Here is a 24,117-nt window from a genome sequence, read left to right as displayed (position 1 = left end):
GACTCGATTTGCATTGTTTGTATAGCCTAAAAAAACATCATAAAATCCATATTGCAGGAGAGGTCAAGATTAGTTTATACAACAGACCTCAATATGAAACTAAGTTCTACACAATTTAGAAAATTAAATGGCAATAAGGAACACTGAATAGTACACCATTCAGCATACAACAAGAAACAATAACCAATCCAAAGAAAGACATATACAAAATAGGCATCATGAATTAAATGAGATTTTTTTTTTTTTTTCCAGTTTCTAGTTCTTGCAATATGCATTTTGGCACTCCATGTGTGTACACCAGGATATCTGAGGGAATACTGGCCATGTTTCAGTCTGTAAACAGGAAGAGTTAGAGCATCAACCTGTCTGGGATTATAAGAATGAATTTGAGAATTAAGTATTATATTAAAATCAGTTATTCCAGAAGTCTTGTTCCTTTATTTCCCCTTCACTGTAATTTATTGTGGCACAAATATCTTTGAAAATGTTGGAATTTTTAGGCAAAATTAAAATTGAAGACTTTCAAACTCTCAAGCCCTAGTTAACAATTTAGTTGTGAATAGATTTGTTTTGTTGCTGTTGTTTCATTACTGGGCTATTAGGTTGAGGATTTTATCTGTACTGTGGTTATGGTGGACAGTAGGAGGGGTTGGCATGATGTGGATGGAAAGTAAAATACACTAATCAAGTACTTTAATTGCTGAACATTTTAAGTAGACTACTTTTAGTTCCATTATTATTATGTTTCCCTACATTTCATAGGGTAACATAACCCCACCACATATAGCCCATTTAACAGCTATAGTTGCATTCAAAGGTGAAGATTTTACTGACACATTTATCTTCAGGTTACAAATTTAGCTACACCTTGACCAGCTCCAACCTATGAAGGCTGCTTATACTGTAATGCACTGGCAATAATATCCATTGGTCCTTGACCGCTAGAACTCCACCAGGTATGCACGAGCCTTCTGGAGACGCTCCAGGCGACTCTGCAAAGCAGCCCTTTCGTGGCCAATGTCATAATCCTCCTTCAGCAAAAACTCCATATTCTCCTTGTCCTGAAGCACCTGCAGCATCTCTCTCTGCAGCTGGACAGCAGACTCTTGCAACATCTGGTACCGGATCACAAGTGGGATCTGGTCAGCCAGACGTTGACTGGCAATCTGAAGGAGGGAAAAGGAAGAATGTTTGACAGAAGTTATGGGAAGTGACAGAATTGTTCAATGTCATCATCTCATCAAAATGTAATTTTGTTCAACACTTAAATACTGTTTATGACCAAAAACATGGCAAGATGGTAAAATGTAACACATGGTGATATGTTGCTATGGTGTGTATGATGTTGTTTTATTTATAAAGAATGTAATGAAATATGTAATATGTAATATGTAAGTGGTAAAACTGAAAACTCACTGTAATGATCCCCATGACAAGACTGACTTCCCAAACACTTCAAATATGTCTCAAAGTATCATTGTGAAACACATCATGTTGGCTTATATGTTCTATTAGAATCATGTTGATGAAGAGTTAAGTGATTTAGAGCCTGCTGTTGACATCCTAGACTCAGATGGAGTTTTTAAAAAAAAAATTAATTGTCAGAGCTTAACGTTTTATGATAAACCTTTTCTTTGTTGTTATCTTAATAAAATACTGTTGCATGCCAAATGTTGACTCTGTGTGTTTCTGTAAAAATTATGCATATGTCTTGTATTAATTAAGATTCTTGATGTTTGTATTGTTTGATTATGTATCTTTTAATATCAGGATTATTCTGAAAGTGACACATTGTTAAGATGTAAAATACATATGGGTCAGACACGACACTGGTTGAAGGTTTTATCATAGGCACAATTTCCTACCAAAGTTGAAAGCAATGAAAGCACCAAAATTCTACTGCACCTAATTTACATAAACTCAGCCTCAGTTGCACCTCTTCTCCCACATTCCCAGAATATTCCCAGGAATTACCAACAGGCACAGACACAACAAAATATATATAGAGATAGACTGATTTACACCTGAGGACATTTTTTTTGTTTTTAACGAATCATTCCTTGAAAAAAGGACTTACTTTGTAATAGGATTTAAGATGCAACTTCAGCTGCTGCAGTGTGGCATGGTAATCTAAGATTTTGATTTCATTATACTCTTCCTCCTCTTCCTCTTCCTCGTCTTCTCTCCTCTTCTCCTCACTCAAACTGCTGCTGTAGGTCCTGTCCTGAGAGTAAACAATCAGCTCCATCTTGAACTGAGTTCTCAGTGTGGACTCTGCTATGGACTCCTTTTCTTGCTTAATGGCTTCAATGTTTGCCTACAAAATAAAATTCTGGTCAGTCTCAATGTTGTGGGGACAAAGTCTATCAAATTATAAAACAACTCAATATAAATCTCATTGAAGATGGCTACCTTGGCTGTTTTCAGAAGGTTGGGAAATCCAGTGAAGTTACTTTGGGCCAGGTGTATGAATGCTTTCCTAACAGCATCTGGAGGAAATGGGAACACAACAAGATACAGCTGTTTGGTTTCCAACTACGTACATGAATCTACACTAATCAGCAGAAAATTGGGTAAATCTGTCATTTATTTCATCACATACCTCCAATATCTTTGAGTTTCTTGACAGCTGGTTCTTCCAGCTGTTTAATCTGCTCTTTGACCATGAGCTCAAAGGTCTTGTAGTTGATGAAGCCTGGCAGTTCTCTTCCACGGTATGTCTCTTCATATTCTTCCACCTCTGTCTCAATTCTGTCATTAACTACAACACACAAATGTAAATTACAGAGTTTTGCTGCTGTGAGAATAATCCAGTGTTGATAGACAGCTGTAGACCAGACATATCGAAGCACTCACATGTTGCTCCTGATTGCTCTAGTTGGGTGTTCCACTTCCCAAACTCTCTTCTGAGTGTAGAAAAGACATTGATCCTTACTCCACACTTGAGTTCCTCACCTGTAGTCAGACTGAGGGCATCCTGATTGAAAGCTGACATTTTCTGGAGCCCATTAGAAAACAAAAACTGTTGTTTACAGGTGTTTTGTTGTTTCTTTATAAATATAAATTAGGATAATCTAATTCATAAAGGTGGTGGGCATTTGTCTTTGTAGCCAAGTAAAAGTGAGGGAACTCACATCTATAAGGAAGGTGAGTCTCCAGGGTGAGTTTCTCAGCCAGTTTAGGAACAGTGGCAAGACCGTCATTGTAAAGAGTGCTACAGAAAAGATCAAAAGCTGCTGAGCACATGCTCCACAAACTGCCAAAAATTTAACACAGAAATATTTGCATCAACACCAAAAGAGAACAAACTTACTGGAAATACACGTGATCTTTGAAGTAGGCTTTCTCTCTTTCTATTGCTTCAGTAAGAAACACCTTCTCTGCAATCTCCGTCTGACCTCTGCACTTGACGATCATGTAGCCCTTCTTCAGGTGGATGATCTCATTATGGGTAATATCAATCACTGTGTCTTCTGTGCCTTTGTCCACCAGATCAGGTTTGGTCAAGATACCTGAGAGAGAAAGAGTACACTTCCTAAGAGTCGAGTAACTTATTGTGACAGTCAAGTGGCCAAAATGAGTTCTACTTACCCAAAGTCCTCTCTCCATCAGGATCCACTAACTGGGCCATCTTCAAAGCCTCTGTGTTTGCTATGTCCACGTTGCATGGAACAACCACCAAGTTCATGGTCTCTTGTTTTGTGATGAACTTCTGGATCAGTCTCTTTATCTGAAAGTATCCATTCATGTTGTGTGAAGTAAGTTGCACATCTGTCAAATGACTTTCAAGCTTGAGTCTTTTCTGTTCACATAATGAGTGAATATTACAAAACTTAAAGTCTGTAATTGTGCTACTGGGCTAAAGGAAAGGAGATATTGTGTCCAGAACACGGCCCTGGGTTTGAGATAACTGTTTCCTAAATTTCTGCTGGTAACCCCAGACAATGAATCTTAATGGTTGGTGATCTCAGTGTTGACACATTATAATTTAAAAACTCAACAGCAAAGTGTTTTTCCACAAAAGTGTCCTTGTTAAACTGGATAATCCACAGACCTCACTGTCTAAACTTTTCATTGGAACAACTTTCTAAAATGTGTTTTGGGGATCATTTAGAGTAAAAGGGACAATGAACAAGCACACCTGATCTCCAATGTTCTCTGGTTGTCCCTTTACAGCCACTCTGGCGATGCCGGGCAGGTCAATGAGGGTCAGGTCTGGAACATCAGGAGAGGCGATCTCCAGACTGATGAGGTCATCACTGATCCCAACTCCGACTCCGGCCATTTCATCCTGGGCTGTTGATGGGATATGATGAATGATGGTCACAAATGATCGAAGAGCTGAACTTAAATAAAATTTGGTCAATCAAACTTTTATTTGTGACATTTCTGACTTTGTTACCTTCGCGAATCTTTTTCTCCACGTCTGCAGGGTCTTCTATCTCTTCCTCCTGATCCTGGTAGCTTATCTTTCCATACCACTCCTCTCCCTCTTTCATTCTTTTCATCTTCAGTTCGAGAGGACATCTTGTCACAATGCCTGAATTAAGGATGAGTCAATGACAAAAATGACTAGCAAAAAACTCAAAGTGAAATCAAAAGTTTTACATTTAGAATATCAATAGTTAGAGTTGAACATAATGAATAAGTAATATTATATATATGTATTATACAGAACGCCGGTTTTTATTCATGTGCAGGTGTTTGTCAAACAGGTAACAGGCTACCATATTGGCAATCTGGGCAAGTGCCTCAAGGCTTGAGTGAATTATAGTTGCTGTCAGAAAATTAGTATGTCCAAAGCAAAATATGGAGTTTTTCCACCTACAGCAACGTTATCCAATCAGAATAAAATAAAAGTTGTTTGGGGGACATGCCCAGAGTTTCCTGGTTTTGGTTTTATTTGATTGGTCATGTCTTTCAACATCCAACCTTACTGCATTATTTTCAACTCATCCATCTACTGTACATCACTGACTTTCCTGACTTTGTCACACTTGATTAATTTGTTTCTGTAAATAGTTTAATTTTATATAGGCTATTTAATAATTGCTTCATTTGTTGACATGACACCTAATCTTTTGTGTGTTTTCCTTCCTTCTTTGTCTGAAACGTGAGCCAGTTCATGACAGTAATACAATGTTCACTACAGTGAACACTGCCTTGTGGCAATTTTTGCTGACTTGTAGCTTACAAGCGGGCACAGTGCCCAATAGCCAACACCATCTGTTGTAAAACCAGTCTTACAGGATTACCTTCTCCTGTTTGACAATGACATGCTGTTCAAATGATCGAAAAATTACACTCATAGATAGATATATAGATGGATAGATAGATAGATAGATAGATAGATAGATAGATAGATAGATAGATAGATAGGTAGAGTCTGTAATTGTGCTAATGGGTTAACTTACCACTTCCTCTTGGCAGAGCCACCCCTGACAGCGCCTCTAACACAGAGCTCTTCCCCGAACTTTGGTCTCCAATCACCGCGATAGCGGGCAGTGCCAAGTCCTTCTCTACACCCAGAGAACGAAGAGAGTCAATGAGGTCAATGCAGGGACGCACCTTCTCCTCATACTGTTGGTTCAGAGAGTTCATGATGGTGATTTATTGTTTGCTGTAAAGAAATGGTCTTTACAAAGTAACTGCCAGTAAAATGACAGTTCGCACTGATGAGCTCAGTCCCTGACAAGTAAAGTCGCATCTGCTGTAGCATAAACTTGGAAACACTTATGGAGCTGATGCCACACCTCCTCATCTTACTACAGGCAGGGCCGGTGCTAGGATTTTGGTGGCCCTAAACAAGATTTTATATGTGGCCCCAAGACACTTACAGCACAAGCACCAAATCACACACTGCTCATAACTGGATGAAGATGAACACATACACACAAACTAGAGATAAGCAAATCAATTAACAGCAAATATCTTACTTTATTTTAAAACATCTATGTTGGAATAATTGTATATACGTTATCTCATATGTTGTCTTTATACTTTCTAAAGATGTTATTATCTTGTGCAAGAGTTGTGTGTGTGTTTTGAAGTGTTTTTCAGGAAGTTACACCTGGCTGACGTAACTGCAGGTCGATGACTCAACCGCGATATCAAAAGAGGAACTACAGCCCAACCGCGATATCAAAAGAGGAACTACAGCCTGACCGCAATATTGACCGAAACCTAATAATAACTGGTTTCCAGGGCGATGTCGAGAAAGAGAACGTCATGGCTAGAATGTTCATGTGTATATGCAAACATATTATCATAACTACGTTGTTTCAGTGTGAAATCCCCTCGTTAGAGCAACAACTGTAATGTAACTAGGAAACTCCCTTGTTGTGGAATAAAAAGAGAGGGTTCGGACAGATACGCTTTCAGAGCGGGTTGGAGGTAACTGGAGCGTATCTCTGTCCGTTCTCCTTGCAAGTAAATAACTCTAACGCTGTGTCTTGTCTTCCCTTGTCTGATATTTATGATGTTTTAGGTTGACTGAACCTGACAATCTATTAACAATATATTAAAATATGAACAGTTAAGAAAAAAATGAGAAGTATTCAAAATGATAAATATTAATGTCAACATATTTACATGATAAAAGCAACACTCCTGCACATCACAAGGTCTATAAGTAAAGACAAATGAACACCAGTAAAACCAAAACTATTTTGATAAAATGAATAACAAGGAACAATCCATGTCAGAGTGCAAAATATTCAAAAATATAAAAATTTGAGAGACTAAGAAAGAAAGCAACTTGTACAAAACAAGGTCTATAAGTAAAGACAATGACAAATGAACATGAACACCAACTGAGGTAGATGTGCCTGGTGCAGCGGAAGAAGCTCCAAAATACTTCAGTAATGCCCCTGAAAATACTATACATTAGATTATTATTTTTAAATATAGGCTGGAAGAAATTACACAGGTAGGCTACATCACATGTATCAGGTCTATACATCAAACACACAACAAATGACAACAATTTTCAGAACATGCAAATTATCCAATAATCTTAATATTTCCATATATGATCTAAAAAGATGCAATTTAACATAGCTAGAAAGTTAATAGTTAACCTGGAAGAATTTGGGGCAATTTAGACATTTGATAAATGATACAAATATATATTTACAAATGATGTTGCAATTCTACTTAAGTTAGCGAGAAAATAGCAAGAAAAGCTTGTTCTATTGAAAAACACATCAGCTCAAATTAATAATACATTCATTACTTTTTAGCCACTGCTTGCCAGGTTAAAATGATTGTGGCTATGTTCACTTTAATTTGTTCAAAATTAAACAACAACTCTAAAGTTGCCAAAAAAACAACAACACAAAAACATTGTTAAGTAGCTAACAACACAAGCTAGCCATACAATCAAGGAGGTTATTTGGTTATTAGTTATGTTTTGCAATTCCACTTTGGTTAGCTAGCAAGCTAACAAAAAAAACCAAGCATGTTCTAATCAAAAATGCTTCAGACTCATCATCTAAGTATTATAATGATTCTATTATGTCTAACCAGCATGTCAAGTTAAAATTAACTGTGGCTATTTACAGTTCAATGTGTTCAAAAATACAACTTTGATGTTGCAAGAAACACCAAATTCATTATGATAGATTCAATAAATAATGCATACCTTTATTCTGTCTTCTTTTTTGCCAGGGCTTCATTCATCTGTCATATCATGATATTTGGATAGTTTCGAAGCGCCACACAATTACTCACTTACTTTATCCCAGTTTAAGTTAGCAGGCGACTAACCGGAAGTTAGCTTCCCAACCCGCAGACGTACTGGACAGTCGGCAGATTCTCAATATTTAAAATCTCCTTATGTGAACTACACAGAGATTTATCTGCTGGTGATAGGCTTAATCAATGTTGTGTGAACAGTCCAACACTTCAGTTTTTGGAGCAGGCATGTGGCCCCCCATAGTGGTTGTGGCACTAAACAACCGCATAGACCGTTTATGCCACGGGCCGGCCCTGACTACAGAAAAATGATTAATGTTACATGACATGTTACAAATATTTAAAAGTATTATATGACATTTGTTTTTATGTTTTTTACACTTCAATATAAGAAAACAAATGTTATACACCTGTTTGATTAACATGATCTACTTTTATTCTTGAAAAAACTTGAAACGTGAATATATGGAGGGTTTAATGGGCTGAAACTATACATACTCATTATATACATACAACATCACCAAGGTATTTCAATGAGGAGAGACAAGCGAATGAAGCAAAAATAGATGTTTTATATGCAGATGATGTTATTGATTAGGTATTTTCTCTATGGGGAGACTTTGAATCAAGGAATTGAATGACTTCTGATGAGACTGATGAGGTTGATGACGGTATGCACTAATGAATCTGTGAAGACTGGGTAGTGATCAGGTGTGAGTCACACAAAACAGCACCAAGAAGGCACTAAAGCAGAGAGAGAAATAAAACATTTAAAAGGACAGAAGCAATATGAGGCTGATAATAAAGGTGTGTCACTGTGCTATTGGTTAAATGTGACCAGGTGATGTGAACAGCTGATGTCTTAATTGACGCCCTGGGAAATGACAACAAGGAAATTATGAGTGAACTGGGAACTGGAATAACACCACCGTAATAACACCAACAAATCGAAAGCAGGAGTATACACTGTAAGAAATGACTACTACTACTACTGCACATCTGTTTTCACAACTTTTAATATTCATTATTTGGTGTGTCACAACATTCATCTCATTCCCAGACCAAATAACTAATCACAAACTTGTTCAGGCAAGAAGCAACACGATAAAACATATATATGCAAGAAAACAAAACAAACAAAAATCATCAGCAATCTCAAAGAAACAAATTCAAATAATCCAAGTAAAGAAATTAAATAAGGCATGTTATGTTCGAAAAGGAGAAGGGAGAAGATAAAACCTTTTCCAGTCCTACCTCTCACCCCTTTTTCTTTCTTTTTTGCTTTTATTATATCATGACCAAATTGTCTTCCTCATCCTCAACTTAAATAATAGACATACTTCCCTTCTGTTGAACCTTCTCAGCATTATCATAGACTGGAGCCCCTGCATTTACTCATCTGTCCTAATAGACAAGCCATTAAATTGGTTTTATTCCTGGAGCCAGACTATCCTTAGGAGATATTAGTATTCATTCAAGCAAAATACTAACTAATTCTACAGTAATTATGGCTCAGTTCCACTGGCTTATCCCAGTAAGCCATCACTATGGAATGATCAAATCGAGTGTAATAGTTTAAAATGGACAAAACAAATATTAACCTAATCACAATTCCTAATTCAGATACATAATAATCCAAGAAAGATAGATTAACTTCACACAAAGTAACTGTCTAAACAGAGGAATGACGCAATAACCAACCATCACTGAAACTCAATCAGCACACCAAATAAATCATAAACTAATGACTAATGACTAATAAAAATGCCTGTGGAGCTCAATTTGAAAATGATGTGCATCCTTTGTATATTTTTATCATAACCAAAAGTAACACTGAATAACTGCAAAAAAAAAAAAAAAGCAGACAAACCCAAACTAACACACAAAAACAACAACAAAAACCTTTAACATGAAGTATATAAAGTTAGAAAAAACATTTAAAACCTAGCACTGTAACAAAAATGCTCAGCTGTTCTTCCATTTCCATCCAGACAGAGAATATTGAATACAAGTCTTGTAACATTTTGAAAGAAAAGTCTCAGAAAACATGGATATTGAATCCCTAAAATAAATGACTAATGATGTGCAGAAATATGCATGAAAGAGGAATAAAGGATTCATCGTTAGCACATTTAAATGTGCTAAGCAGCTCAGCAACTTTGTTAATTACAAATCTAAGTTTAAGTTTGCACTGGAGTTGAGTTGAAGTTGTATATGTTCATGCTAAACTCAGTCAGCAAAATGCGTGCCTTAGACAGGCGCTGAATGCGACCCTGATGGTTGCTTCTCGTGGTTTGTATGCCGAAGTCCTCTAGAAGCAGGGTCTCGGTTTTCTCCTTGTCCTGAAGCATCTGCATCATCGCCCTCTGCAGCTGTGCAGCAGACTTCTGTAACATCTGGTAGCGGATCACCAGTGGGATCTGATCAGCTAGACGTTGACCAGCAATCTGTGATTTGTGGGAGGAGAAAGATAGAGTTCTAAATAATTTGGGTGACACTTTAAAATAAAAACTGGCATACACATTTATCCAAAACTAAACTAATTGTTCGTAAATGTACTATTACATCCTAATGATCTATTCACTATTTCACTGTTTCTGAATCAATTAACTAATAAGTATTTTTTTAGTGTTTCCTTCTGAGGGTTCCTCCCATGAGTCATCATAAACAATTACAGCCACAAATTACAGTAATTAATGAAAATGTGTATGATTTATGAAAAGCCCAACATGCAGAATTACATTTACCTCGTAATAGGATTTAAAGTGTTTCATCATCTCTTTCAAGGTGGCCCCATTTTCATTACTGCTGTGAGGGCGGACACTCAGTTTCTCCTGTTCGGCTTCTTCTCGCTTCCGTTTCCCCAACTTCTTGCTGTACGTGCTGTCCTGAGTGTAGACGATCAACTCCATTTTAAACTGAGTCCTCAGCATGGACTCTGCTTCAATCTCCTTCTGGTTTACGATGGCTTCAATTTTCAACTAAAGCACAAAGAAATGTGTCAGTAAATTATTAACAACATTTCGTCACATTATATGGAAAAACAGTAATTATCATTTAATATTTGTTGCACTTGATTCAATTCATTTGTGTGTTAAATATAATGTTGCATGCTCCCAATTTAATGATTGGTGCTTTTGATAAAACAGAATTTACCATTCTCTCATCCTGCATGCACCTTTACTATTGATTGCTTGGATTTACTAAGGTTTGATTTTGACCTAAATGGATACAATTCAGGTTTGGCTTGTATCACAACACTCTGTCACTCTATCTCTGACAGCTGAGACTTTTTTGCTGCAAATACTTTCACACTCCTGCTAATGTCATCCAGTTCATAAAAAGCAGGGTTCAGGATTGCCCTCAAGTAAATCAAATACTGTGATTAACCAGGAATAGTAGTGTTACCTAGTGTAATGGCTCATGGGGATCGTAATAATCAAAACTAAACCCACTCTTTCTTCAACATGCATCAGCACATAAAAAAGACTCTTCTGTATCATTTTGCCTTATTTTAAAGGGCATTTGGTGCCCTCTACAATATAGGAAGAGGCAACATAGATAAATCAAGAGCACTGATTAAGCAATCCAATTGCATGAATTATTGAATTGAGCACAATTTTATGATTTTCTTTCTCCATGGCCACTCTTGGGCTCCATAACATTGTATACAAAGGCAGTTGATAGTGAAGATGATACCTTAGCAATTGTGATGAGGTTAGGAAATCCAATAAAGCTGCACTGTGCCAGGTTAAACAGCTCTTTCTTCACAATTTCTAAAACACATGGAAAAAAATACATGGGCAAATAAAAAAAAAACTGTATTGAGATGGCATCGTGGTATGGCATCAGGATAAGACATACCTGCCACTTGCTTGAGTTTCTGGACAGCAGGTTCTTCAAGTTGTTTGATGTGCTGTTGGATCATGCCCTCAAAGGTCTTGTAGTTGATGAACCCTGGCAGTTCTCTTCCACGGTACTTTCGTTCATACTGAGCTACCTCTCTCTCAATGTTCCAGTTGACTGCAATGTGAATGAAGTAGGTTCATGCTTGGTTAGCAGAGGTCAGTAGAGCAATGAGGAACAAAACTTCAACCTAGGTAAAAGGTATCAAGTTTCAAGGTATATTATGTTACAGTTTTGGAGTATGAGAGCAAAGGAACCAAATACATACATGTTAATCCAGAGTTGTCTATGGTATCTTTCCAAGTGGTAAACTCTTTTCTGAGTATGGAAAAGATATTGGCTCCGAATTTGAGCTCCTCCCCTGTGGTGAGGCTGATAGCGTCATGTGTAAACGCTGTCACTCTCTAAATAACAGATAAAAGACATGACAATAAATGTACTGCATATCCTTTTGAATGAGATGTAATTTGGGTTAGAAAATGCAGTGTTTTGTATGTTACTGATAAACTCACATCAATGAGGAAAGTGAATCTCTCAGATGCATCAGATGGAGGTCCGTCCCCATATTTCTCCAGTTGTGCGTTAGTGTGTTTTAGTTTCTCCTTTATCTGTTCTCCCAGTCGAGGCAGAGATTTCTACAAATCACATCACACAATCACAGTCTCAAAATATGAACACTCAAAGTCAGCCAGGTAATTTGTAGTGAATTGTTAATGTGACGCTCCAAAGCTGGGGACAAATCTTAAGACTTGACGCCCAAAACATAATCGGCTTAACAGTTCTTGCATGATGTATTCACCTGGATATGATGCACCAGCTCCAGGGTGAGTTTCTCAGCCAGTTTAGGCACAGTGGCAAAGCCTTCATCGTAGAGGGTTCTGAGTTCAGAATGAAATAGAAAATTACACAACCTGTTAATGTGCAAAACATTCTTTACATGATCACTGAAAAGAATGAACTTACTTGAAATGCACATTATCATTGAAAAAGGCGTTCTCTCTTTTTATTGCTTCAGTAAGAGACACCTTCTGTTTGATTTCCCTCTGACCTCTGCACTTGACAACCATGTATCCCTTCTTCAGGTGGATGACCTGATTATGAACAGTGTTAACCACTGTGTCTTCTGTGCCTTTGTCCACCAGATCAGGTTTGGTCAAGATACCTGAGAGACAGATGAATTAGAGAAGTTCTATTAAAGCTACAAAAGGACAGTAAGGTGTTGAGCTACCTAACAGCCTGGTGGCTTAAAAAAAACAAACAAAAAAACCCCAACATATTTACCCAAAGTCCTCTCTCCTTCAGGATCCACTTGCTGTGCCATCTTCAAAGCCTCTGTGGTTGCTATGTCCACGTTGCATGGAACAACCACCAAGCTGATGGTCTCTTGTCTTTTGATGTACGTCTGGATCATTAACTTTATCTGAAATTATTCAATCATATTATATCAAATTATATGATTATAAACTGCGCAACTATCGAATAAGCGATGTGTTTTGGACTGTTTTAATCAAATAACAAACAACTACATTATAACAAGACTAAAGCCTTGTGAGTTTTAATAGGCATTACAGAACAGAGGACAAACTTGTTGGATGAATGTGAAATCTTCTCACCATTACTGGTGTAATCCATTTTAAGAAACATCTTAAGAAAGAAAGGTGAAGGTATTTTACTCTGGATCAAAGTAGACATAAACCAATATACCTGATCTCCAATGTTCTCTGGTTGTCCTTCTACAGCCACTCTGGTGATGCCAGGCAGGTCAATGAGGGTCAGGTCTGGAACATCAGGAGAGGCGATCTCCAGACTGATGAGGGCATTACTGATCCCCGCCCCGCTACCGGCCATTGTATTTTGAGCTGGATAGAGAGGGCACAATATATGATGATTATAAAAGATGGTCATGCTAATCACTGAAAAGCTAATTAAAACTTGAACCTTTAATTGGTAAGGGCATTTAAGAATGCTGGAGGAAATTAAAATTGACCAAAACCCAATTTCACTCCACTGCCGCCGATAAGCAGTATGAGAATGGGCATGCACTGCAACGAAAGCAGGAAACTTAAAACTTAATATAAGTTTTGTTTCCTTGTGTTTCATTTGTCTTGCTGTGTTTAGGGGGGGGCGATACCAAAGTTGCAGAGCTCTATGTGACAAATGAGTGACATGTATTTAAGGATGATACTGCAGAGGCGTTGTACCTATGACTGACTTCTTTGTTAGATATTTGCCCTGTATACTGTACCTTCTCTAATCTTTTTGTCCACATCTGCAGGGCATTTTATTTCTTCCTCATGGTTCCTGTAGCGTATCTTTCCACACCACTTCTCTCCCTCTTTCTTTTTCTTCATCTTCAGTTCAAGAGGACATCTTGTCACAATGCCTGAGTTATGGGAGAGTGAATGATGAGACAAGGAGTAAAAAGTCAAAGTGAAATCCAGTAACAGTACCTCAGATAGTACAAATCATTTCAAATAAAAACCGGGTCTCAAACAATTTGTCCAATTAAAAAAACATTTCTGCACACTTAAATGTCTGACAGGTGCATCAAAATGAACAACAATGAAAAACTCCCACACACTGTCTGTCTACATGACTTTCTTTTGATATATGATTTTTCAGGTCAGACTTTTCAATTTTATACTCAATGTGTAAGTGCCTGCAAGGTATATGGTCACTTAAAGTAGGCTTATGATAAGGCCTTTCAATAAATAATTATTGTTTGCAACTGAAATCACATTTAGTCATCCTTTTTACAGTCAGAAATCATGTAAACGTGTTTCTAAATGTTTTAGTTAGTAGTATGTTATTAAAAATAACAAAGGTCTTTGAGGAAATCGGAAATGCCCCTTTTCATTACAGCTAGATTTTTTTATTTTTTTTAACCCGAATTCAAAACTGTTGAACAAGATGCCAGACATGCCCAGTTGCCCATAGTTGTTTCAAAAGCTATACATTGTTTTGTAGTATTATTATGTACAAGATAATGAAAATTCATTGTTTTCAGTTACATACAGAGATGCATTTATTTTGAAGTTTGACAGAAGTAAAAAGTTTTTACCTAAATGTAACTCCTTTTCTATGAGTACATCTGTAGCCCTCTAATGGGCTTTGCTATTGGTGTACTCTACAAGGACAGATAAAAATCTTTGCATTGAGTGGTTGGGGGGCTATAATATTCATATAGTTACATCTACATAATTACTTCTGCTAACCACTGACCCTTTATCATCACTGATAAACATACAAGCAGGTGAAAGTTAATCAGGGATTCTTTCTAAGAAATGGAACAAAACAAGCTGATGCATCATAGCAGACAGGCTGGAAAGAAAGCTGCTAACATGAGCTATCCTGATTTATTCAACACTCTGCAGTTCATAAACAAATAAATAAAAAAGATCTGATATTAAACCCGCTGCTTTGGTTGTTAAACTATTTCAACAAAAGACAGCAATATAAAATCTAAAAAAATGTAAATGGATGCCTGCACACAACAAGCTGCTCCGCTGTCACATTTACTATCCTAACATTCACACCTGTTCGAGTTGCTATTCAAGCAACTACTGTGCATTGAGACTTCCTCAGACTTTGGTGAGTGGAGATCTCCAATTGTTTGGTATCACAAAACTAGTTAAGAAGTAACTATCATAATGCAGGTTGGTCATAAAACCAAATAATATGACAGTGGAGCAGCTTGTTGTAAAACTATAACTGTGTGTCCGTGTAACGCTTATCAGTTTCATTTTATATATAAAAAATTCTCACACATGCTTAACTTGGCAGCTTCCTACCCTAAGTGTGACCTCAGAGGAAAATGGGCATTGTGTGAACATGCTCAATTGATCTCAAATTACAGCATATTTGTTTTTTTGGTTTCTTTTCAAGACAAAAACGGGATGAAACGCAGCCATATCCCATTCTTTTAATTCTGCACAAAAGAATAAATTTTTTTTTCTATGCAGCCCCTAAAGTTCACAATGAACACCAAATAATTTACTATAAATCCATACGCATCTCTAACATAGCTACAGCTTGCCAACTTCAGATGCACACAACCACTATCAAGTAGTTTTTTCACCATGTGTAGTCATACAGTGAAATTCTAGCTGCTATTGCACAAACAGGAAGAAAGAGAGGCTTGCAGTGCATCCACATGAAAATCCATTTATTAACATTACTTTGATATTTATATCCTCAGGTTTTAATTTTTTTTATTAGTGACTTATTATATGCAGACCTACTGACCTATCCGAATGTGGGAAAAATGTAACCCTCTCTTGTCAGCATTTTGCAATCTGTTAAAAAAGCTCTTTGAAAAAATGATGTGATTGAGTGGTAATACTTAAAGCTGTACTATTACTGATGTTTTACTTTATTCTACTGAAACTTTCAACATTCCTTTTTATTTTAATAATAAATTGTAAATATAATTGCTTAATTGAAACGGTCACTAGTAAGTAAATCAGTCCTGCAGTAAATGATGACGGGCCATTATTAAAGGGTTAAATGCGCTCCAGATTAAAAAATAGATCACCTATCCATGTATGAATTAATGGAAATATATGAACGACTGAACCGTTTGCTTTGAAAGGCAAAGTAGGTCTTACCACTTCCTTTAGGCAAATCCACCCCTGACAGCGCCTCTAACACAGAGCTCTTCCCCGAGCTCTGGTCTCCAATAACGGCGATAGCAGGTAGCCCCAGGTCCTGGTCTACACCCAGAGAGCGAAGACGGTCAATGAGGTCAATGCAGGGACGCACCTTCTCCTCATACTGTTGGTTCAGAGAGTTCATGATGGTGACTTGAAACCTGTAAAAAGGAAATTAAAAAAAGGGGGGGGGGGGGGGGTATGAAAGGTGCTATACAACATTTTTATTTTATATACTACTTGATCATTTTTTGTGAATAATGAGTTCAGATACTATCTGCAACTTTGTGGTTGTTTAACACTTACAGTGGCTCAGATACATCACAGAAATCTTAAGATAATATTAGGTAAAACAAACAAAAAACCATATTGCAACCGCTTCCTAACAGAATATATAGAATAGTGCTGTCAGGTGGAAAATCTATTTTTGGCTGGTGAGAATAAACCATAATAAAGTAATCAAAGGGCTCATTTCCTAAACAGTTTGCAGTTATAAACCTAAATAGAGGGTCACAGGTCACTTTCTTTGGAAAAAGCCAACAGTAAAAAGTCAGTAAATAATCTTATCTGTGTTTATAAGTTATAGCCTCATAAAGGTTTTTGTAATGACCACTTAATACTTTTTTGTATATACTGATATGTTTTTAAGGAATGGATTTTGACCTTGATGCCCTGGATCACTTTGTTTCCAGAAGGTCAGAGACCAAATGGACCATTGTAAGGTTATACCTAATAAATTAAACAGCTAAAAAGACAAACAAGTGTCCTGATGCAGTACGATTAATACAAAAACTGATCTACAGTATGAGGCAAAGGTGAATTACTTATTTAGGCTACTTCTAGAAAAGCCACTATAAACCTTGTATAAAAAGTACCTCATTAGAAAAAAGTATATTAAACTTACACTCACCCGTGCTGTGGTTATGTTACAATGCTTGTTCAGGCATTGGCTAAACAATGAAGCAAGCAATTAATAACCACCCAAGCTATGTATGTAGTCAAGTCAGCTGGGGCGCTGTCAAACATACCTTTATTTATGCTCTTCAATGAAAGGGAATCAAGGGCGTGTACCACCTGCTTTTCATAATAGACCAATTTAACACAATGCATCTCTGAATGCATCATAAAACCAGATGCAGATTGTGGTGACCAATAATTCAGTCGCACTACTTATGCCAAACTGTAAAATGTTTTTGCCTGGGTGCAGCTATAAAGGCAGGTGATAGCCTAATATTTGGTTAAGCTCTGATTCAAGCTGCTTTTCTTCGTGTGGTTGTAAACTTGCACTTCCAGTAACTCCGTCAGCACCTGAAGTAAACACAGGTCAGTGGAAATCTCCTGTGGAACCAGCAGGAGGAGACAGTGCGCACACACACACACACACACACACACACACACACACACACACACACACACACACACACACACACACACACACACACACACACACACACACACACACACACACACACACCAGTAATCTCATCTCTGGCACCTACTGTACAAGAACAACCACAGTCGATCTAATCTGCCAATTATTTTCTCAATTAATTGACTAATTTTGAATATAAAATGTCAAAAAACATGAAAAGCTAAATTACCTCAATAAAATACAATTCTTTCTACAATTCTAAAATAAGTACACTGAATTACACATGCAATTGAATTCATTAAATCAATAAAAAAAATTGAATTACATACTTAGATTTTCCTCAATTAAGTTTTACCGTCATACGGCGCGATGGGGAAACACGGCTTTACTCAAACAGTGCTTTTACAACAATATCCGACATATCACGAAATATCATTATTTTTATTTCCCTTTGACCTTACTGTTGTTACTGTTGCTATTAACAATACATGTATTTAAAGCGCTTTGAGCTGCATCTTCCATCATGTAAGATTTGACCATTATATTTGACTTTGTTCTACTTTCAGTTGTGTATTTGTTGTTTAGCATCAATTTTCCTGAACTGAAGTGTGCAGATATTAAGGATACATGATAGTAAATGTGATACTGTAAATGGATATTAGTATCTTCTACTAACCTGGTGACCGTCCTCCATGAAGCCTTGTGCACCCTGCAAATGATCTGGATTAAAAGTGTTGTTTTACAGGATGTTCAGTAACAGTCCTGTTGGCAATTAAAGTCATCATCCTTATTTGAAATAAATAAAAAACAGAAAGTCAGTACATCCAGCAAAAATGTAATTAATAGAGCTTTGCTATCATAATGTGCATGTCTGGATCACATAAAACTAAAATTATAAAACTAAAGTTTATATTATACATAGTGTATTTTAATGTTAACATTTGTAGAGGTGAATCACAACATCTCTTCATCTTTCAAGATTTGAACTCAATGAACTTCAAAGAAAAGACATTTTTAAAAGAGAAAAGAAATTAATTTCAGTTAGTTGAGAAATGTTTCTCTGTGCTTTCTCCTAGAGAAATGATGAACCATGGATAGAGCCGTATTATACACTGAAGTCAACATATTATCTATGTTTTCCAGTGAACTGATCACTATGTGGTTGTAGTATAGTATTTGTACAATCACAGTGGTTGAGTGTAATCCATTCTGTCTTCTGCATGGGTCTTTAGATGTGTGTTTAAGTTGCTCTTCCTTTTGAAGCTTTTCCCACACACCAGGCACAGATGGGGCCTTTCCCCTGTATGTGTCACCCTGTGAGTCTCCATGTCGCCCTTTCGGTTGAAACGCCTGCCGCACTCGGTGCACTGGTACGGTCGCTCCCCTGTGTGTATTCTCATATGCAAAGTCAACGCTCCGCTCTGTCTGAAGTTCTTGCTGCATTCCTTGCACTGGTAAGGTTTCTCTCCTGTGTGGATTCTCACGTGATCCTTCAAATGGCTCGACTCTTTAAAACGTTTGGCGCAGATGGGACATGTGTGTCTTCTCTCCCTGGTGAAATAATTGATATCTTCTTCCGTTTCAATACTGAACCTTTCCTGACAGCACAAATTGGAGTTTTGCCTTGTCTTTTGTACTGTACCTGTTGGTGTGAGCACCTTAATCCATTCTCCATTCACCACACCTTCTGCACCATCGCCATGTTTACTTTGAGATGCTATGTAGTCTGGATTTACTGAGTAGTAGGTCTGAGGGACGCCTAGTTCATAGCCTTCTGTTTCACCATCTCTACTCTTTTCCTCATCACAAACACTCCTCTCTGACTCAGAAGGGAGTTTGCTGTCATGGTCGGTCTCTTGCAGAGGAGCAGATGGTGTAAACCTTTCCACTTTGATGTGTGGAGGATTAAGATCTTTATGTTCCTGGCAGGGGCTCCAGGCTTGTTCATTGTCCTGCTGCTCATCAGACTCATCCTGCTCATGATGAGTGATCTCAAGTGGATCTGCAAGAAAAACAAAGCAAGACAATATACTACATTTTATTTTATTTTGATCTCACGCTGCACAAGTCTTCTCCAGTACACCAAGTTTAAATCACGAAATGGTGTGGTATGTGAGCAGAAAACGTTTGGTGTACTGGACAACAGCTGTTTGACTTGTTATATGATGGCACTGGGTGAAAAGTCAGAAAATCAAAGTTATTATTATTCATCACATCCTTCCCAATCCACAGCACTCCATCCAATAATTGTCAAAACAACCTCATTGTGGCGTTAGAAGGATCACCAGTTATTTCAATACATTGTCTGGATATGTGCCAAATTTTGTGCCAATCCATGGAGTAGATGTTGACCTTGATTTCACCTAACTCCCAGCTTGTCCAAAATGAGCAAACTGGAGCACAGAACACTGCAATGGTCTGTTCGTACAATCCACAGAGCAAACAGCCACGTCTGACGGCAGCACCTGTCACTCACAATGTAATTATGCATAACTTTAAGGCTTAAAAAAATGTAAAGAGGTGAGTAAAAAAAAAGAAATCACCAAATGTACCAAAAAGTGGCTGCAAACACATTTATTTCTGCTGTAAATTTGGGCATTTTAACATGGGGATCTATGGGAATTGCTTTTGGAGCCAGCCTCAAGTGGCCATTCGAGGAACTAAAGTTTTTGTAGCTTCATTTTCAAGCCTAAGAGGAAAAGTCACCAAAATCAGTAGACATGCAGTGAAAATGTCGTTTAGAGACCAATAATCTGAGTGCACACAGATTATTTCTGATTGCAGTTTTAATAGGGCAGGTGTCACCCAACAAATCTGGTCAAAGTTTCTCAGTATAGAGTACATCTTTAAATCAGAGAGATAAAACAACAAAATAATGTCTGTAGCTTGTCCTATCCTCACCTTTCAGTCGCTGAAGTCCAGAAGACTCTGGCTTCTCACCACAGGAGATCTCAGCCTCCCTGGCTGGTGGAGATGTTATATACTCATCACCATCAGGTTCAGTTTTGATATCCGCCGCCTGCTCAACAGTTAATACTTGGTAGACGTGTGAGGGTGAATTCTCGGGATGTTCTCTTTTCACAAACTGAGGAGACACTATGGCATCACACTGCTGCCTCCAGGACGATCCTCGCTGATGATCAGCTCTCTGGTCTTTAGTGTGCAGGGGGCCTGGGTGCTCTGGACTCGCATCTGGGGCCCAGACGTCCTCCTTACTGCAGCTCACAGGGGAAGCCTCCAGATCACAGCAGTGAGGACTGACCTGTTGAGCTGTTGAGTGAAATAAGCATGCAGAAATGATGAACATACCTATAAACTCACATTTTAATCTAGAAAGCATCATGTACACATTGTTTTTAAATTTTAAAGGTCAACACATGCCAGTGCTTCTTCACCATACATGCATTCTTAAAACATCCCCATGAAAAATATACTGATCTAACTCTGAGACACGGTTTGAAAACAATATGACAGAAACTAAAAGGAGCTGCAGCTTCTTTTGTTATATGAATGACGAGGTATCATTATCATTGAATAGAAGCATTTAATCCACACACCTGATCTGTGTAATCTGATTTGAGGACAGAGCACTAATGTTCTCAGGTGATCTATCTCCTGCTTGGATCGGCTGATTTCTCCCTGATACTCTGTGAACGTTTTCTCCACCGCCCCGAAAATCTCCACAGCAGCCGCAGCCAGCCGCTCAGAGATAACGGCGTTTAGATACTGCAAGGCTTCCATGTCTGCTGGGAGGATGCTGTTTGGACTGATGAACACATCCCGCTATGAGACTTCCCTGTTGTGAAGCTGCTCAGTGGTGTTTCTTTGTGCGTGTGAGCGCTCAATCAGAATGCTGGCGCCTCCTGCTGGTCACACTGGAGATTGTCCACCCACCCGTGCTCATTTCATGTGCTGTCGGAAATACTGAAACTAGGTAGTCTCAATCACCACAGAGGTGGCATTGATAAAGGAAGCATTCCGATCTTTTACAAGTAGAGAAAAAGTGCATAAGTCATAAACAGATGGACTTTGAAGTTACAAAACTAAAAGTCCTCTCTATACAGATACATGGCTGCTGCCACCTCTACATTAATATTAATAATGATGCATGTGGGTAAGATGCATTTTAATGTTGGTAAACATAATGGAGAAAAAAGTGCAATATTTTCCATGAAATGTGGCAGAGTACGCATATAACATAGCAGAAGAATACTCAGAAAGGTTTAAGTAATTCAAAATGGTTAATAAGTTAGGTACTTGATTAAATGTATTTAGCCTACTTTTATTTTTCCACTGGTTACATCACAGTCTAACACAAGATAAAGATAACATTAAAGATTATTGTAGTTTGACATTGGTAAAGTATTTATACTTGGTCATAAGCTGTCCTTTTGTAATCATTATGTTAGGGTAACATATTTTGTTAATATCACCATTTCATTCACTTTGGAATTATGACAGGTAGTTTAGTAAAGGAGGTATTCACCATTTACATTATCACTTAAAAGTATATATTTTTAAAATGAAAATATATACAATTCCTGCACGAAGTAATCTGTAACACTTGACTATTTACCCAACAAAATCTTGATTACAAGTTCTCGCTGTGCACTGTGATATGAATCCTTGCAGACTTCCAGCGCTGTCTTGCTCTACAGTAAGCAGCCACTAGACTGTTCAAAACCCACAATCAATAGTATGCACTGCAGCCACAAGATGGCCCCATCATTTCAATTCAGTCCATGTCTGTATGCAGTATGTTTGTCTGTAAACTATAAACTCGAGTTTCTTTTGATCTAATCCGCTCCTGCATTGGCCTTAATGTGCTGCGGTAAGCCAATGTTTTACTACCATGAAGAAAGCTTGAAACATCCCATACTTGTAATAACTCAGCTGTCTGAGCATGTTAAGCTGTAGAAGATGTGAGGCTTGGGCAACTGATGATCACGTGACATTGTCCAGAACAAATGACAGGTGGAGGGAGTACAAATAAACTGAATGGGAGAAGTAGAAAGAAGCAACAAACCATTTGGTGATAGATTGGAAGTTGATTATTTCTTAGTCACTTTATTTTATGATTTCGTTTTTTTAATTCATTTTTATTATTTATTATAATTTATTTAATTCAACGTGCATGTTCTTTACAACAGCTTTTAAGTTATTCACCAGTCGGTAATTTCATTATCTTGTGAGCAAATCCTTCTGGAGTCTTAAGGCAGCATATTTGACTTGTGTTAAACTGACAAGTGAATCTGATAAAACTAAGACAGCTGCACTTTCCAGCCCATTACTTCTAGAAAAAGGATGTACAACAACAAAGCCTCTCAACCACATGCACTCCTAGATGACACAGATGTTGCGTTCATAAAGGCTTGTGTTTTAATAAAGACTTTCTGGGACTCTGCTGTTTCGGATTGCAAGCTAGATTAGACAGTATCATTTTAGGTTTCACATTATCCCTTTTTCACAACCAGGTTAAATTTTTAGGGCTTATCTTTTGGTGTGTGTAATGTCAGGCAGGAAAATCAGGCATAGAGATCTCAGCAGATAATTGAGGACATTTCACTTATGGAAAAATGTGTGCATTAGTATGAATGCCTGTAAAACATAATCACTCTCATTAAAGTGCAAGTGTATGGACCTGTAAACATTATCATGGACGTCGGGCTACATGGATGGTCGATCTGTTTTATTACACTGATGCAAGCCACATGCTTAGGAGGTCAAGAAACAGGGTTGCACAATTCATATTCATGTAAACAAACAGCAACTGAGCATTATCCTTCAATATACAAAACATGAATTTAACAGATTTGTTTAAAATTTGTTTAAAACCTGAATTGTGATTTTAAAGTAAACAAAAGCTCTATAAGATTTATGTACAGACATGAGCCCACTGTTTACTATTCTTCTATTACCACTGGGGCCTGCTTTTTTGCTGGGCTTTAGCAATGTAAATGGATACTCTTTGGAGAGGTATAACTTGATTTTTTTTTTTTTATATATAATTTGCCAGTAAACAGTCACAGTAATTTGTAGCAGGAGCAGCCACTTGTAAACAAGGAGGGAGACACGTCTTCCTCTTTACACTATTCAAATACAATGAAATAAATGATAATGCCTGTGTTAATGCATCGAAGAAATGAAAAGCATGGAAAACCAAACAACATACTGCAATGGCATACTGTACTGTTTGTTTTTTGCAGATATTTGGCAGTATGCAGTTATTGCTTTAGTTTTGTTTCTTTTGGACATTCTGACATTATCAAAACCAGTGTCAGACTTGGAATGTACTATATTTGTAGTGACAAAAATAACAGACAGAGACATGTCACTAAATTAGCTTCTGAATCTATATCTGAATTACAAATACCCGTTATCAAAATAAACTTCCTGTCAGCTTAAAACAAAAAGTAATAATACTTATCCAAACAAAGTAATGTGCCCAGGCAGTTTGAATTTTGTAAACTTTCAGAGATAAATTGCAGGTTTTTT

At 37.5% G+C, this 24,117-nt stretch overlaps 2 protein-coding genes across 2 annotated transcripts; both read right to left on the bottom strand.

Annotated features, from left to right (window-relative positions):
- Positions 1-941: 941 nt before the first annotated feature.
- LOC133978112 (interferon-induced GTP-binding protein Mx-like) lies at positions 942-5,601 on the bottom strand. The gene is made up of 11 exons (XM_062416465.1): positions 5,415-5,601; positions 4,403-4,540; positions 4,142-4,296; positions 3,592-3,730; positions 3,314-3,512; positions 3,099-3,214; positions 2,857-3,042; positions 2,603-2,761; positions 2,413-2,489; positions 2,078-2,317; positions 942-1,166 (listed from the first exon to the last, which is right to left on the bottom strand). The coding sequence occupies exons 1-11, from the start codon at positions 5,599-5,601 to the stop codon at positions 942-944; spliced, it is 1,821 nt and encodes a 606-aa protein (XP_062272449.1).
- Positions 5,602-9,799: 4,198 nt separating this feature from the next.
- On the bottom strand, positions 9,800-16,395 carry LOC133978111 (interferon-induced GTP-binding protein Mx-like). Its single transcript, XM_062416464.1, has 12 exons — positions 16,209-16,395; positions 13,847-13,984; positions 13,306-13,460; positions 12,883-13,021; positions 12,565-12,763; positions 12,401-12,479; positions 12,114-12,236; positions 11,870-12,005; positions 11,560-11,718; positions 11,395-11,471; positions 10,443-10,676; positions 9,800-10,142 (listed from the first exon to the last, which is right to left on the bottom strand). The coding sequence occupies exons 1-12, from the start codon at positions 16,393-16,395 to the stop codon at positions 9,876-9,878; spliced, it is 1,893 nt and encodes a 630-aa protein (XP_062272448.1). The 3' UTR covers positions 9,800-9,875.
- Positions 16,396-24,117: the final 7,722 nt, after the last annotated feature.

This window comes from Scomber scombrus, chromosome 3, assembly GCF_963691925.1.
Source record: "Scomber scombrus chromosome 3, fScoSco1.1, whole genome shotgun sequence".
Lineage (NCBI taxonomy): Eukaryota > Metazoa > Chordata > Actinopteri > Scombriformes > Scombridae > Scomber > Scomber scombrus.
This window is presented reverse-complemented; position numbering and strand designations above follow the sequence as displayed.